General features: G+C 41.9%; 1 protein-coding gene across 1 annotated transcript in view; it reads left to right on the top strand.

Moving 5' to 3' along the window:
* ADCY1 (adenylate cyclase 1) overlaps window positions 1–17,352 on the top strand; it is a 141,891-nt gene that overhangs the window by 68,147 nt on the left and 56,392 nt on the right. Inside the window, exon 4 of the mRNA XM_057431443.1 lies at window positions 2,055–2,166. Coding sequence (XP_057287426.1) covers window positions 2,055–2,166 — 112 coding nt within the window. The remainder of the gene's footprint in view (window positions 1–2,054; window positions 2,167–17,352) is intronic.

The following is a 17,352-nucleotide window of genomic DNA, read 5'->3' as shown; positions in this document are numbered from 1 at the left end:
CTAGTTTGTGTGTATGTGTGTGTTCTTCATTGCTAAAGACCTCTGTAAAGAGAGAACATTGTTATTACCTTAAAGGCCTAACTCCGCACCCTAAATGCTGATTTTGTTGGTGATGTGGGAGCTATTACTGTAAATGTGGTTAGACAGGAAAAAAGTGGAATGCTGTATTTAAAATGGAAGTAGAAAAATCAATCAAAATGTAGAATGTGCAAAGGATGAGTTGTGAAATGGCAGCAAGGCTGGCAGAAGCTGTTATAAAGCAGCATCTACATTCCATAAAACAGGATCTAATTAAAACTTGGAAACTACGTGACACGTTGGATAGCAACAGTTGTTGTTTTTTCTTCTGTCTTTTTCAACTGTATGAATTCTGATGTGAATTTAGGTCATAGAGTAAATGGGTCATAAAGCAAGCTGTATGGAAGACCTTGCTGCACATTTAAGTACATTGGAAAATCTTCAAGGAATTTAGGAGAATGATTTGATATTACTGATGAATTTCCAGAAAGAACAGCCTAGGGCTGTCGAACAGCAGCAGAATTCAGGGAGTAAGTAGATCTCTGTGGGCAAATATGCAGAGCATTTTGTTGGCATTATTGGACTCTATTATTATTATTATTATTGTTATTGTTGTTATTATTGCCTTTTACCTTCTTCATCACATGGTTGGTTCACACTCATGATAGCAGAGATATGCATCAGTAAAATTAACTAAATGTTGAATGTTTCACTATAAGAAGCCTTTTTGTTGTGTTTAAACAGCAAAGGAATGGAAACCCATTTTTTTTTTCCTAAACTCAGGTCATTTGGAGCAACTTTCTCATAAAGCTTGCTCAGAGGAGAAGAGTGGGGAGACTACCCCAAGGGTTAGCATGACAACACAGAGGCTTTGTGTGTAGATTAAAGCCATTGAACTTTGAATGAGTTGGTTTTGTGCATTAGGGATACATTACCTAACCTGCTCCGGTGGACATGGGAGTTTAGCAACTGGGTTAAATGAAATTATAGAAGCAGGGGATAAGTAAGGAGTTGTATTTGCTCTTTTCTGTGGCTCTATGGTGAATGGGAAATAGTAGACTTGTTAATCTTGCTTTTCTAGCATCTGATTTTTAACTGTAGAGTGAATGTTTGTTGAGGGGAAGGAGAGTATGTAATGCTTAATTTAACTTACCATTTACAAGCTAAGTTTTACACGAAGTCAGGTATACCCAGGCCATGTAGCCTGGGACTCTTTATTAGCATTTGCATAAATAAAGACTTGTTTGACATTTATAGTCTGGGTGTTGGAGATAAATGCATCAAATTCCTGCAGTGGGCTCTGGGCCTCTACCAGCAGATGAAGGATTCGAGGTAATTAAAAGGATCAGAGCTCCATACTATCTGCACAAGAATTTTTACCCTCTCTCTCACTTTCAGCTATCTCCCTTATCGTCACAGATGGGTAGGAATTGTTAAAGCAGTTTAAACTGTCAGACATCAAAACCTTGCTAACATTGATGGAAGCTGGACACTTACCTGAGCCACACAGCATGGTACAGAGAAGCCTGGCCTGACACTGCGGGTGCTGGCTCCTCACAAGGAGCTGTAACACCACATCACAGAGCTACAGTACACGAGTTACTGACTCCTATCTTTCAGTACCTCATGCAATATTTGTCAGTTTGGCTGTGGGACTCCACCAGTCCAAAACCTGTCTTTGAAACCAATCTTGCTGAGAAGATCCTAGCTGAAAAGAGGAGACATAGTTGTTCTTTCTGCTCCTTGAAGTGGTCATGGGGAAACCTCATGAACAAGGTCCTTTCCCATATCTACACTGGATAGGTATACACGATAGATACACAGGCATTGAAAGTGTTCCAGGGTTCTCTACAACAGCTGACAGCACCAGGCTGATTCCTATTTGTCTGAATCTTTGCCATTTCCAGCTAGCACTTTATTGATAGTGTTTCAGAGCTTGTTTGAGTTAGTGATTTGGATCATGCTATAAAAGAGGATAATGAGACGGTGAAGACATCTTCTGTACTGATGCCTCTGTGTCTTTTCTTTCTTTACAGCATTCTGTTTGCAGACATTGTGGGGTTCACTAGTTTGGCATCACAGTGTACTGCCCAAGAGCTGGTGAAGCTGCTGAATGAGCTCTTTGGCAAATTTGATGAATTAGCTACAGTAAGTACAACATTCTTATTTCAGTTGAGTTTAAATTCCCCTCTGAAAAATGATGCATGAGTTACATGTTAGAAATCTGTAATAGACTGATATAGCCCTGTGTGTTGCGAGTATTTAAAGCTTCCTATTTTTTATTAGTATTCTGGAGAGAAAACAGTCTATTTAAATTGTTTAGGAAAGAAGCTTACATTCCTGTTTTTAATGTAGTTTCCCCCCCCTCCTTGGAGGCCGTCAGTGCTCTTCGTTGGTTTTGTTTCCACAAAATAGAGATAATATTTCAATATTTACATTTCCATCCTGCATGGGGAAAAAACAAGATAATGGAAACTGTGACTATTGGCAGGATGGCATAAAACTACTTTCTGTGATAATAAGAAGCTAGAGAGTAAAATCAGCTCTTCACAGAGAGCACTCCTTGTCACTGAAATGATGGAAGCTTTTCAGGGAGGCTATTGTAGGCAAAATGGGCTCCATATCATAACTGATGCTTATGTTTTGGTGATTGCACTTACATTGTGCCAGATTCCCCAAGGAAAAGAAAATGAGAGAAATGTTCCTTGCTTATGACTCCTAGTAGTCTAATGGTACCACAACCACTTGACAAGAAATGAGAGGAATGGACATGCCTGAAAAAAATCACACATCTTGCTTCAAATTACATTTAACAATATGCTGAAAAGGTGTTTTCCCCTTGAACAAAGCAAAACTTCCTCAAATCTATGATGGGAGGACATCGCTGAGAAGTATCACCTCCACATGAATTATTCTCCTCTGCTCTATAGCTGTCTTGTCTTCAGACTGTGCAGCAGCCTAAAGAAATTTCTTCAGGTTCTCAACATCCACGTTTTTTTCAGTCCAAACTCAATTTCCTTGACATAGCTTTCCACATGAGATCTGAAGCCTGGGGACACTTTGCATCTATGGCTCCCTCTTGATAAACAGCTCTCAAGGACCCCAGGGAGAAAGAAATCTCCTGGTCCACAAGAGGCCAGGATTGACAAAGACCTATTCTTAGTTAAAGGGGTTATCATTTGTTTAGGTGCTATGTCCTGATTTGCATTTGATGTCCAACTCATAACAGAGTGGAACTGTTGTGTGTTCCCTTTTTCCAAGAAAAACAAAAGGTTAACTTAGATGCTGAGATGAAATGGAGGTGTGGGTTTTTGGCATGAATTTATAACACACTCACAGGCTTTGCACAACCAATTCATTACTAGAACTGCAGGCAATCCCTCAGAGAGAGCACAGGTCCCCAGAGTGCTTCATAGATGTATACCTTAGACATAAAAGGGACTGCCACGCAGATGAGCATTGGCAAAAGCTTAAATGGCTTAAAAAGTTTGGTCTCCTGACTTTAATTTCATTACTGAATTTCATCCTCCAAATGTCAACCAGCCGTAGAATCCCAGACTGGTTTGGGTTGGAAAGGACCATCATCTTGTTCCAGTCCACCTGCTGTGGGCAGGGACACCTTCAACTAGACCGGGTTGCTCCAAGCCCCTGTGTCCAACCTGGGCTTGAACACTGCCAGGTATGAGGCAGCCACAGCTTCTCTGGGCACCCTGTGCCAGCACCTTAGCACCATCACACAGAAGAACTTCTTTGTTGTATCTAAGGCTGAACTTCCCATGTTTTCAGTTTGAACCCATCACCCCTTGTCCTGTCCCTGCAGTCCCTGATGAAGAGTCCCTCTCCAGCATCCTTGTAGCCCCCTTCAGACACTGGAAGCTGCTCTGAGATCTCCACACAGCCTTCTCTTTTCCAGGCTGAACAGCCTCAATTTCCTTAGTGCTTTTAAAATTTATAATGCTGTCATCTGTGGAGTCATCTGAGCCATGAAACACAAAGCAGTGTAGTAGAATGGGAGTACTTGCGACATAGCAGGAGATCAGATGTGCACACAGAAATGCACAAGCCTGTGACACAGGACATAGCACTGAAACAAGGGAGGTGGCTACTGTACCCTGCTTGCTCCCTTAGCAGTGGCCAGATGGAGCCAACCGGAGGTGTCAGTGACATCTCAGTCAGGGTGCCAGGCACATGTTAGCTTGTGATGTGAGGCTACTTGTTTGTTAGGGAAGAAGCAGATTTGAGACAGCAGAGCTAAAAACACTTAGCTTTTCTATCCAGGCTGCATGCATTCTGTTTCCAAATATGAAAACAGATCTCATGGTTTCTTTCAGGTATGTGAGGAAGATTTGTTACTTGTGCTTCTAGCTCAGACTGCGCTGCATCGGGTGTGATAAAGCACAGAACGTATGCGCTTTCCTTGGCGCCTTCTGATGTGGTAAAGGGAGACTTGTTACTGTGTCTCCCCCAGACAGAAGAAATGTGCTGGGAAGTGTAACGTTTCAGAAGGATTCTGATCTCATGTTTATAACAACTTCTAGATACTCATTATTAGATCAAAACAGAGCACTAGGCTGATTTTAAATCAATGCTGTGCTTTAGCATTCAGAATGATGAAGGAGGAAACCTCGGGGACTTTAAGGAAGACTGTATTGGTGATAGGTACTTTGGCTGTGAGAACTGAACTGTGGTGTGCATGCTGTGTGCTGCTGCTTCTTGGGAAGCAATGTCAACTGGAAGGGGCAGTTTATGGCAGCCTTTGTTGAAACAGCTGTCCTGTCTAAAAACTGTAATGCTTAAAAAGTCCCTGTCACCACTGTGGGAAGCGTAGTAAGTGTAAGGCAGCGTATATTTGTTCGAAGTCGCATGAAGAGTCTTGGCATTTTGGCACATTGACACATTATGGGAATAGGGAGTCTTTGCTTTTGACAGTAGAGTTCATAAGCTGACCAGAACCAGGTGCTTCAGACAAACACATAAAGCTCTTTTTGAGAGATCTGGGACAATTGAATCCTAACGTTCGTCCCTCTGACGTTTAGAAGCCAGTTTATGCCTTTTAGCATTAGATTTTTCTCTCTTCCTATATTCTGCTTCCTTGAATTTTTGGTAAGGCAAATAGTTTTTGAAATGCTATGCCTCTTTTAAAATCACATATAAATTTGTGAATATCAATTTATATATAATATATTCAAATATATACAAAAATATAAATACAAATATAAATACAGCTTGTAACAGGGACTTCTGAATGCAAACCTTAGGTTTCAATTTATTGGCATTCAATTCCTTTGAAAGCTTGTTTGAGCATTCTGTTTATAGAGAAGGAAGAAAAGTCCTGGTCTTCTTACTCCCTACAAGAAATGATTTGTAGTTCTATCGTGTTCTTACTTTTTCATTCACCTCTAGAGAAAACACGTTTTTCAAAAGCTTACCTTGTACAGGTTATTTTACCTTGTAAATCTCGGAGTCTTTGAACTCTGTTAGGAGAAGAGGTGATCTGAATGCAGTTCTTAAACTGATGGCATCTTTTCTGTGTTCACAATAGCACTGTTTGGTTTCTTCAAGAAACAATCTCAGATACTCTTACTTTACATGAGACTTTTTGGTCTCAGTAACTTGTAAGTCTGTGGGCTAACTTCAGTCACAAGTGAGTCTCAAAAATATAAAGCTAATAAAAAATGAGTGGTAGTATTAGTAGGCTTGCAGGAGTGTAACTTCATCCTAGCAGCCACCAGAGAATGCACATGGGGCTGTGAGGAATGCTTCAGGGTTCATTTGTATATCTGGTTACTGAAGTACCTGTAATGCCACAGTCTTTAGGCACCCTGGTTTTCTGAAAGCATTTTGAGTAAGTTTGCCCATGTAGAGATTCCCTTGGGATTGTGCACAATAGCAAGCCGCCTTCTTGAACTTACACAGCTGGTTAAGTTTCTCATAAGGCCTGTGGATAATAAAAAGAATGATTTTGCATTAATTTCTATTGGATTTTATCTGCTGTCCAGGCTTAGTTTACTTTGTTCAGTCTGTTACTTCTGAAGCTCCTCACTTTCTTCCAGTTTCAGTAAAGCAAGAGTAGCATTGTGCAGTCTGGTAGTCATTCTGCATTGCATGGTATCAACAAATGCTTTAAACAGCTGGTCTTTGCATGAGATATTCAGGTGCTTTTGCAGTTAACCTTCAGCCTCTCCTGGGGAGTTAAAATGAAGACTGGCCATGTAGAGGAAGCTCCAACACTATAGCTAGCTTCCACTTCATCATGCTTCAGCTTACTTGTGTGACAAATTTTAGTGACATACAGTCGTTTGCATCATGTTGGGTTTAGGTTCCCAAGGAATTCTTGGACACCCCACACTTAGGCTGGGTGCCTTGTTACTGTAATACACTGTGTATTTCAGTGCATTTGGTTTTCATGCTTTGGCATGGATTTACTGCGGCTGAGGGAGGTTCTCAAGGCTTTGGTTACCCAAGTAGCATCACACAGTTGCTCATGCCCCTGCTCGTGCGCTGTCATGGTCACAGCTCCACTATCTTGTGATACAGTTCAGCCTTACCCAAAATATTTTACCTGTAATAAGTTATCTTAATAGTAAAGAGGGGGCATTTATCCAGCGTCCTGCATTGTAATGCAATGGGTTTGCTTTTCAGAGGAATTCTGATCTTCTTTAATTGTTCTTTTCTTTGGTAGACTTCTCTCCCATACTTCCTGCATCTAGTATATGTGGAAAAATACTTGTATTTACAGATCCTGTTATTTCTAGTTCAAATCCCATGTTACTGCATGCTGGACTTCTAAGACTTTCCATTTACAAGTGGATAAGGATAAACAAAGTTCAAGCTCTTCAGAGGACATCACTAGAAGTGGATTTTGATATCTGAATGAAAGATCTTACCCATTCATGCCACTTCTGGCATCTCATCCATTAGCCAGGCTGACACACACCGCTTCCTTGTTCTTTCCATATGCAGTATGTATACCTCCAGGCTTCGCCAGTGTTTGTAGGTTGGGTCTATTTTTATCTCTTTCCATTTTAGTTTAGAATCCTTCCCTGATTACCTCCTCAGCTTTTAACAAGTTTTACTCTCGAAATATCAGTGTTACTGAAGTGGCTTTTTGTACCTGTTCAGCCTCAAAGATATTGAACTTACCTACGTTGCTTCTGAGCCTGAGGCAAAGAGTCAGCAAGTAATGTTTTTAATCAGCTTCTGTGGTGGTTGTTGTGGTTGGGGGGTTTTATAATGTGTCAAGAACATTCAGTTCCTTACTGTGCTTTGAACTACCTATCCCTAGAAGCAGTCACTTTAAGAAGTGAATTCTATTGAATCTATAGAATGCTTTAGTTTATTTGAAGGTAATTACGATGTACTTTTAAAATACAAAATGAGCACACTTTTTTGCAGCCTGGTTAAGATGGGAAACTTAGTGCTGGAAAACAGATATAAACCTACACCATGTAACCCTTCCTTGTATAAATTAAGTGTGGATGAGAGGGTGATATTTACAAAGACTAATTTTAAGGAGAGTTGTCTCCCCAGCCCCCCTTGCTAGTGCTGACACAGGATCCTGCTGAGGCAGATCATGCGTATAAGCTTGAGTCCAGTTCCGAGCAACCAGTGGAAAGGTGCCCTAGGGAGACCTAAAGAAGTAAGCTTTCTTGAATTAACGTGGTCTTAATGAATATACCTGCAACTCTATAGGATCAGGAACTCATGGTGTGTGTATGGCCTGAAGCTAAAGTAAGTGTCTGTGAGATTGTTTTCAAGAGAGGAAGATAACATCACACAGTTTAAGTATTGTAGGAACATATACATAGGCAGGTACCACAGAGCTTAGGTCTTCGCTAACCTCCTTTATGGTACTTTTTAGGTAAGGAGATTGGCTTGGTATGCCAACTCTGTGACATAACTCTTGTCATGATTTACTTGCTTGTGGCTAATTACCAAATGCTTTGTGAAGTTGCATTCTGCAAATCTGAGAGGTGCATTTTTGCATAGGACTCTGCTGAATTATCCTGAGAAGCTTCAGGTGCTTGCAGTATGGGCTGCTGAAAGTAGTACTGAAATCAGTACTGAAATGAATTGTTTTGACTCCTTGTGCAGTTAGCATAGAGAAAGGTATTACTGGAGTTTAATATGTCATCCAAAGAGATGTATAATTGCACTCCTGAAGTGCCTGTTTCACACCATTGTAGCAGCAGTTTAACAGGTAACCCAGGGGTGTATTTTAGCTGCCTAATGTAGTCTTTATACACAGTCCTACCTGGAGTCCTTTGTCCATGCACCGATCTGTTATGTGGGGCACGTATGGGTGGGGAGCAGCCATCAGGATGTCTCCTCAGCTTTGTGGGTGCCATGCCTCCTGCACTGCAGTCCGGAAGCGCTGTCCTCAGAGCAGTCAACTTTGCTTTTCTCAAGCAAGACTTTTTATCTCCTTGAGGTCAGAAAAATGTGGAAGAAATCCCCATTTCCTGAAATGTAAAGCTTACTTTTTCAACATTTTATACTGTATTTGGTTTAGGCTCATTTCTCCTGGGGCATTCCTCTTCATAAAAGGACACCATCTTAAAGAATACTTAATGAAAACTGGGAAGGAGACAAGCCTGCATATCAGTCATGATGATTGCCTAAGATATTCTTGCTTAAAATCCTTTTTCATTTCCAAGTGAACTAACATACGTGATTGTTAAATAGGTCCTCACTTTCCAGGACAGAAAATATTTAACCTTTTACTTCTGTAAAATTACTCTCCATGTGGAGTAGGGAAGGAATTTATTGTGAGAATGGGAATGCACAGAAAAGGTAGGCCAAGAACCTGCAGGTTATTGCAGATCAGCCTATATAATTACCAGTAAAATGGAGGAAAAGCATTAGAAGCAAAATGTCTTCCTTTCTATAGCTATCCTGAATAATTCTACACTTGTTCATGCATGCTGTGGCTCCCATGATGATAGATAATTCGTCATAACTTCACAAATGCATTACTTAATTACAGGCTTACATATGCTCATGTGGGGATGGCCGGCTTTCCTCAGTCAGAGCCCACCAAGCCGTTTTCTGTGGTACTTCAAATACTGAAACCAGATTTGTTTGCCTTTCCTATTATTTCTGCCGCTCTGTAGAAGCTCATCCTGTTAATTCTAGACTGTTACTGTGATGTCTCCATTACCCTGCTAAATTGAATTCTGTGGAGTATTGCAGTTAGCTCATTCTCAAGGCTTGTTATGCTGGGACTAGCAGATGTACAAGAACTAGCGTGAGTTAGTGAAGTTACTATTTACAGGCATTATTCCATTAGAAGGTTATCAAAGTAGTTGTTCTGGGGTGTGTTTAAGCCCACAGTTCAAAACCTGGATGAAAAGAAATGTTAAAATGTGTATGCAGTGATGTACAGGGGTTTCTAATGGACTGGACAGTTTTCAAAAGTGTATTATCACTGTTGGCACACTGCAGTGTAATGGAGATGGTTGTGATTTCCATGTCACTTTATTGCACTCAGGGTTTGACTATGAAGTTTATCTGATAAGCTGGCTTCAATAATCTCTCACAGATGTTGTGGCCCACATTTAGCATAGTTATTAAAATAGATTTGGATACTACACAAAGAAATCTTCTTGGTGAATCTTATTGTTTTTCTGAAAAAAAAAAGGAAAATGATAAGTGAAATTACTGTTGAAAGTTGCAGATGGTGTGAAACCTGCTTTGAGATCCCCAGCGTGAGAAAGACATGTTGGTAGAGAGTGAAAAAAATGATGAGAGGTCTGGAGCAGCTCTGCTCTGGAGCCAGGCTGAGAGAGCTGGGCTGGTTCAGCTGGAGAAGAGAAGGCTCCTTAAGGCAGCTCCAGTGCCTGAAGGGGCTCCAGGAAACCTGGAGAGGGGCTTTGGACAAGGGACTGTAGGGACAGGACAAGGGGAATGGCTTTAACCTGACAGAGACTGAGATGAGATCTTGGGAAGTTCATCTCTATGAGGGAGATGAGACACTGGCACAGGGTGCCCAAGAAGCTGTGCCTGCCCCATCCCTGGCAGTGTTCAAGGTCAGATTGGACAGGGCTTGGAACAAATGCTCTAGTAGAAGGTGTTCCTTCCCATGGAAGGGGATTGCAACTGAATAATCTTTAAGGTCCCTTCCAAGCTGTGAAATTATGATGATTCTAATAACTTGATATGGTGTTGCTTAGTTACACTGTACAGCCTTCTGATTAACTCCATCATATTCACTGACCTTTCTTCTGTGACCCAGAAGTAGGGTGGCTTGTCCTTCACCATTTCCTTTACAGCAGAACACTGTACTATGCCCTTCCAAATGCACTTGGAGCAGTATGGTGCTCACTACATCGCTGCATAAAGAAAGGGCTAGACCATTAATACCAAAAGCAGGTGTCAGCACCCAGTTATCTTCTACCAGTCTGTGTTCAAATCTGTTGAAAGGAGGGCTCAGAACTGATTTCTGGCCCATAGCTCTTAGGCTGAGTCACCTTGGTTAACATGTAAGTAGAGGATGAATATTAAAATTTGTTTATTATTATACAGTATAAACACATCTATATTATACACAGTATTATATATCATAACAATACATTATATATTATTATACAAATACATTATACACATATAAATATGCATTTATTATAACATTTTATATGTTGTATACATGTGCAAGGGGTGTAGGTAAGCTTGCAGAACTGTGTCTGTGTATGTTGTACGTGCACACATATGTATGGACGGATGCATATCATAAAGCATGATAGCCAAAATACAGGGTTTTTTCCACTTCTATTCCATCAAATGGACAGATTTTATGAAATTGAATAAAGACATCATTCTGGCTTTAGAGGATCTAGTAGAAAATACTATTCTTTCTTCAAGTCTCTTTTGTGCCTCTATCACATCTGTAATTTAGCTAAATTTATGTTAACTTCTGGAGTGATTCAGAGCTTTCTAATCCAATTTTCCATTGAGATTAATAGCACTTTGGCACAAAGTGCTATAGATGTTAAATAAGATGCACATGCTAAGCACATTGAAAATAAGCTGCAGTGGTAACAGTGGTGAATCCTATCTTGTCCTCTCTCAAGACCTTTTTGGATGCAGAATGAAGTTCCTGGGTTTGTGAAGAGAGATAAAAGGGGAATGCATTTATTGCTATGGGAAATTTAATGGTGCTTTGCATTTTTTTTCCCCAGTAGTCATTTTATACTGGTAATAACTAAGAAAGGACTGTACCTGGGACGTGGTTAGCCTGGATTATTGAATTACGGTCTCCTGAGGATTAGAGGAACAACTGGTATAAATTAGTGGAGTTCCCCTGAAACCTATGATGCTGTACTGATTCACACGAATGGAAAATTCGATCCCCTTTTGCCTACCTGATACAAACAGCTCAGCTCTGAGCACAGCAGGCTGCCCAGAGAAAGCTGTTGGAATGGGGCTTTCTGCAAGCAAATAACTGATAAACCAAGAAGGATGGAAACCATAGGAAAACGAGGAAAAATATGAGGGGGGATAAAACACAAAAGTGCTTCTGTGTTGGGCCCTTTCCTCAGGTCATTGATCTTACTTTGGGGTTATTGTCTGTAAGGGAGGGTGGCCATGCCCCTCGCAGTGCCTGGCCTCACTGATGAAGCTCTTGACAGCAGTGGCAGGGCCAACAGACTGGGGTATTGTTCCTTCCTCAGCCCTCGTACTTCACCACTGTTCCTCCAGAGTTAATTCTGCTCTCAGTGAAAACTGAGCCATTGCAGATTTGCATTTTGATGGTTTCCCTCTTCAGTAGGTGAAGAAAACATTGAGCTAACAGTGGTTTTATCAGGGAGTAGGGCAATGGTGTTTCCCCCCACCAAATTCAAGCAGTTTCAGTCAGTGAATGTATGGGGGGGGAGGCATGAAGGGGTTTTGCGCTCAAGAGCTGCTCCCTATGCTGCCAGTGCATCTCCTTCCACCCCTCTGCTGCATGCAGTTTCACTAATGCTGATGACTGAAATGTGGTGAGGATGCCAAAGCGTTCCCCTGAGAGTAATGCCTTCAGTTTAAGTCCAGGCCTAATAGAGCTCCTCCCTTGTACCCCACCACTTAAACAGCTGAACCCGGACGTGTGTCGGTTTGGTTTGTCTGTTTTCTTTAATTCTTTTTAAGGTTCTAACGCTGCAGTCACTAAGCAAATTCCTGTTCACATTCTTCCAGCCTAAACAAAACTCGGTGTCCAAGAGCATTGTAGGAGAATGTAAGGCTGGTAGGGTCTGAGCTAGGGGAAATGTGAATCACTGCTTATGCATCTTTTTGTAGACCTTATTAATATCCTTTTTTTTCACTCTGCACAGCATAACTAAGTCTAACTTGGCTGAATATGGCCAAGAATCTTTTTATGGACCTCAGCTAATGCAGTTTTTATTAGTAGGAATGGCAAAAAAGTGTCTTTCTAATTTATGGATAAATAAAATCCCTCCTACTCATAGATTTTGATTCCAGGAGGGTAGAACAGTAAAACTCTGATGAGCATACCTGCAAATCAGGTTGCTGGCAGGCTTGCAGGGAGAGAAATGGATGTGCACAATAAGCATTAAATATGTTGTAGTTAAGTCACACAGGGTCAGACTCATCCTTGGTGGAATTCCACTGCAGTTAGTGGAGTTACGACGGAGAAAAGTTTAATGTTTAGCTTTTAAAATCTTGCTTTTAAAAATTGTAATCTATCTGACCTTCCTCTTGGGCTCACTTTGATAGGTACTTATGTACCATAATGACACAGGAGCATATAGAAAGATATAGATTGTTGCAGTGACTGAAGTCAGGGCAGGGACTCTTTCCTGCATTAGCAACTGCCATGTGTAAAGTAAATAAAAGCTTTATAGAGGCTCTTCTCCTACCAGACAGTGAAATAATGTGCTGAGCATCCCTGACTTTGGATCTATTCATGTAATAAACAAGTACTTACTTGGATAGCCTATTAAAAAGAACCCAACCCAAGCCAAACCAAACCCAAAACTAACACCACCACCCCCCAAAAAACCCCAGCAAAACAGCAGTGACAATAAGGATTGTTGCAGTCTGTCATCTGAGGAAGATCCTCCTTTACAAGGCTTTGTACTTCTGCAGCAGAATCTCTCTGTTCAAGGGAGGACCTCGCTGTCTGCTGATGGATTCTGCTGGGAGAGGTAGGAAATATTTCACAAACTGTAAATTCTCTTCCCTTTATTTCTTATTGGAAGAAAAAGAAACAACTCACAACAAAAAAAAAAACCCAAACCAACTTATCCAGAGTACACAAAACAGTATTTGATGCCTGTGGCACAAGAATATGGAGTTAATGGTCCCAGTCTCTACTTCTGCAGTCTTGGCAGACTTCACTCTTTCTGCCAAATGCATTTAAATATAGAAGTACAACAACATCGCCATCCAGAGGGACCTTGACACGCTTGTGAGGTGGGCTGATGCCAAACTCATGAAGTTTAACCATGCCAAGTGCAAGGTCCTACACCTGGGTCTCAGCAATCCCAGGCACAGCTGCAGGTTGGGCAGAGAAGAGATTCAGAGCAGCCCTGCAGAGAAGAACTTGGGGGTGTTGGTTATGAGAAAATGAACATGAGCCGGCTTCAGTGTGCGCTTGCAGCCCAGAAAGCCAACCGTATCCTGGGCTGCATCAAAAGGAGCGTGACCAGCAGGTCGAAGGAGGTGATCCTGCCCCTCTACTCTGCCCTTGTGAGACCTCACCTGGAGTATTGTGTGCAGTTCTGGTGTCCTCAGCATAAAAAGGACATGGAACTGTTGGAACAAGTCCAGAGAAGGGCCATGAGGATGATCAGGGGACTGGAGCACCTCCCGTATGAAGACAGGCTGAGGAAGTTGGGGCTGTTCAGCCTGGAGAAGAGAAGGCTGCGTGGAGACCTCGGAGCAGCCTTCCAGTATCTGAAGGGGGGCTATAGGGATGCTGGGGAGGGACTCTTCATTAGAGACTGTAGTGATAGGACAAGGGGTAATGGGTTAAAACTTAAACAGGGGAAGTTTAGGTTGGATATAAGAAGGAAATTCTTTCCTGTTAGGGTGGTGAGGCACTGGAATGGGTTGCCCAGGGAGTTTGTGAATGCTCCATCCCTGGCAGTGTTCAAGACCAGGTTGGACGAGCCCTTGGGTGATATGATTTAGCGTAAAGTGTCCCTGCCCACGGCAGGGGGGTTGGAACTGGATGATCTTAAGGTCCTTTCCAACCCTAATTATTCTATGATTCTATAACAACAAAAAGCCGGAGTTGTTTGAAAGAGTAACACACCATACCCACTCTGTTCTACCTAACAATCCCTTCTACCCAACACCATACCCATGCCATACCCACCCTGTTCTACCTAACAACATACCCACCCCCTTCTGCCCAGCACCATACCCACCCCGTTCTACCAGACACTCTACCCACCTCATTCTATCCAACACCATAACCACTCCCTGCTATTCAACACCATACACAACACCATGCCCACCCTGTTCTACCCAACACCATAACCACTCCCTGCTATTCAACACCATACACAACACCATGCCCACCCTGTTCTACCTGACAGATAGGAGAAAATACCTGTCTAAGAATGTAAAGAAAGCTGTTAGTGACTTTGAAGTATCCTCTGCTTGCCGAGCCGGGCTTCCACTTCACACTGACAAACCCCGTGACTGACAGTGGTGCCAGAGGGAATTCTGCAGATCCGCTTGGAAACGTCTCACTGAGGCACCGCAGGTGGGCAAGCTGCCTGGCTAATGCAGTGCTAGCAATCTCTTGTGCTTTTCAGCATGTGCATAAACTGAAATTATCAGCTGTTTCTAAACAGCCATTGCTCGTATCAACCGTGACTAGAATTTGTAATCATCAACTTGAATTCATTGCTGTCACAAGTATGAAAAATCCTGCCGAGTCAAGGGCTTCTTTGGAAGTTGCTGAGAAAACAAAACAAAGAGGGAAAGAGTTTGGATTGTTCATTTGCATATCAATCCTCTAAAAGATTGCTCTTACAAAGCTGCTTTCCATCTCCTTCCTGGAAGTCTGCCTTGCATGTTGTGAACAAGAAAACTATTTTCCTAGAGATTACTGTATATTAATTGATTATAAATAAGGACAGTGAGGAGAGCATCTGGTAAGGAACAGAGTGGTGGGTTCAAAACAGCAGGTGATTTAGCCATGTGTCTTCCATCAAAGCTAATATATCTCCAGAAAATGCTGTAGTCCTTGTTTTCTTTCATTTTTCTCCTGCACCAGTTATAAATTGCCTTGGAAAAGTGGTGATGGATCCAGCTCTGTTAAGGGTTTTTTTCCTTCCTTTAATCTATCCACCAGGCTGGTAGACTGCGCTGTGCCAGGCTGACAGTCATTTTGTGTGTCCTATTAGAAAATGTGCAGTACTGCTCTAGAGCACAGTAAGCTCTCTTAAGAAATCCAAGTCATTAGAAACAAACCGTTTTGGAGGTTGACCCTCAATAGGAGAGAAAAGCGATCGATGAACACATGCATACTGTCCACCTCGGATTACTGAAATGGCTTTTCTGAGTAACTCTAGGCTGAGTCAAACAGTCATTGCCATGCATACCAAATTTAAAGATGAGAAGGGCTTTATAGAGGATTGTAAGGTGTGGGCAAAAATGGTGTACGTTTTGGAAAGTAAGTTCCAGCTTTAACTACTGAGTATCCTCCACCGCTTCAAGATTTGCCCCAAATTTCTTTTAAGAAGGCTTATTTTGGCAGTATGGTTTAGTACTGAAAACCTTAGTGGTTTCTGTTAAAAAACTTAGTGGTTTCTGTCCAAGACCCTTGAGTTGGAAGGCCTGTTTTGTGTCAGGATAGATTTTGAGGTCTGCATATTACTTTGTGTGCATCAAGACTTACTGTACTTTTATAATACCATTTAGCCAAGGATCTCAAAATACCAGATTAAAACTCTAAGTAAAATTGGTGAGGCGTTTTGTGGCTGCAGACTCTGGGAATTCTCTACGGCCCCAGTGATAAGGCTTCTAGAATAATGATGCTCACATTCATTATAATATATATTAGCAATGATAATGAGTGATCTATTTAAAATCCTGCTGTACAGCACAAGAAATGTTAAGCAGTCATTCTTGGAAAAGCCTTTCTAGTAGTTAAGCATATCCAAAAAGATGGCTGATGATTCAAGATAGGAGTTTACTGCTCAGTTTATAAAAGAGGTAGAAAAAGCATTTTGCTAAAGAGTGTTAGCACGCATTCCTCCATGCCTGAACAGAGGTATAATATTTGTTCAATACATTTATAAAGAAGAGAGGCATCTGAAGGCCTGCAGCTGGAAGAGGGTATAATAACAAGCCCCTCATGCTGGTGTACGATGGGTCAGAGAAAAAGGGATGGCTGAAGGATTAACCATCGCTTTTGACATAGAATATGAGTGATGATGTGGAGACTGTGGTCAGCTCAGGAGGGCAGAAGGCTGGATAACAATATGTGTCTGTATGAGAAGCTGAACTAGACTCTTGTTGATCCACAACAGCTAATTTTGCATAGCACTTATATAATCACAGACTGCTTTGGGTTAGAAAGAACCTTAAGATCATCCAGTTCCAGCCCCCTGCCACGGACCATGTTGCTCCAAGCCCCATCCAACCTGGCCTTGAGCACTGCCAGGGATGGGGCAGCCACAGCTTCTCTGGGCACCCTGTGCCAGCGCCTCAGCACCCTCACAGTAAAGAACTTCTTCCTTAGATCTAACCTGAACTTCCCCTGTTTCAGTTTGACCCCATCACCCCTTGTCCTATCGCTACAGTCCCTGATGAAGAGTCCCTCTCCAGCATCCTTGTAGCTTCCTTCAGACACTGGAAGCTGCTCTGAGGTCTCCACACAGCTTCTCTTCTCCAGGCTGAACAGCCCCAGTGTTCTCAGCCTGTCTTTGTATGGGAGGTGCTCCAGCCCCTGATCATCCTTGTAGCCTCCTCTGGACTTGCTCCAGCAGCTCTGTGTCCTCCTTATGCTGGGGACACCAGAACTGTGTGCATTATGCATTACTCCAAGTGGGGTCATTTACTGGCATAGTCCCAGTTGTGTGAGTTAGATATATTTAATCAGGTTATTTACTATTCTGTGTCATATTATAAGTGGGTAGAAATTGCTATCGTGTAGTTGCAAGGGATAGCATCATCTCTTTATGTCTACTCATAGTTTATTGGTTAAAGGCATTTTATTTGTGCTCTCTGTTTAGAAATGAAGTTTCTGCTCAAACAAATGTAGCAATCATCAGATGCCATCACTGTTTTTTTAAATTGGGAGAGACTTAGCCAGACCTCTTTGGCTGTAGAAATTAACGTGTGTGCAAACAGGAGATAAATTTGACAGTAATGCAA

The sequence above is a fragment of the Pezoporus wallicus genome, unplaced genomic scaffold, assembly GCF_028554395.1.
Source record: "Pezoporus wallicus isolate ANWC-B61680 ecotype Strahan unplaced genomic scaffold, APGP_CSIRO_Pwel_v1 scaffold_11491, whole genome shotgun sequence".
Lineage (NCBI taxonomy): Eukaryota > Metazoa > Chordata > Aves > Psittaciformes > Psittacidae > Pezoporus > Pezoporus wallicus.
Note: the sequence above shows the minus strand (reverse complement) of the source record. Positions and strands in the feature narration are given on the sequence as shown.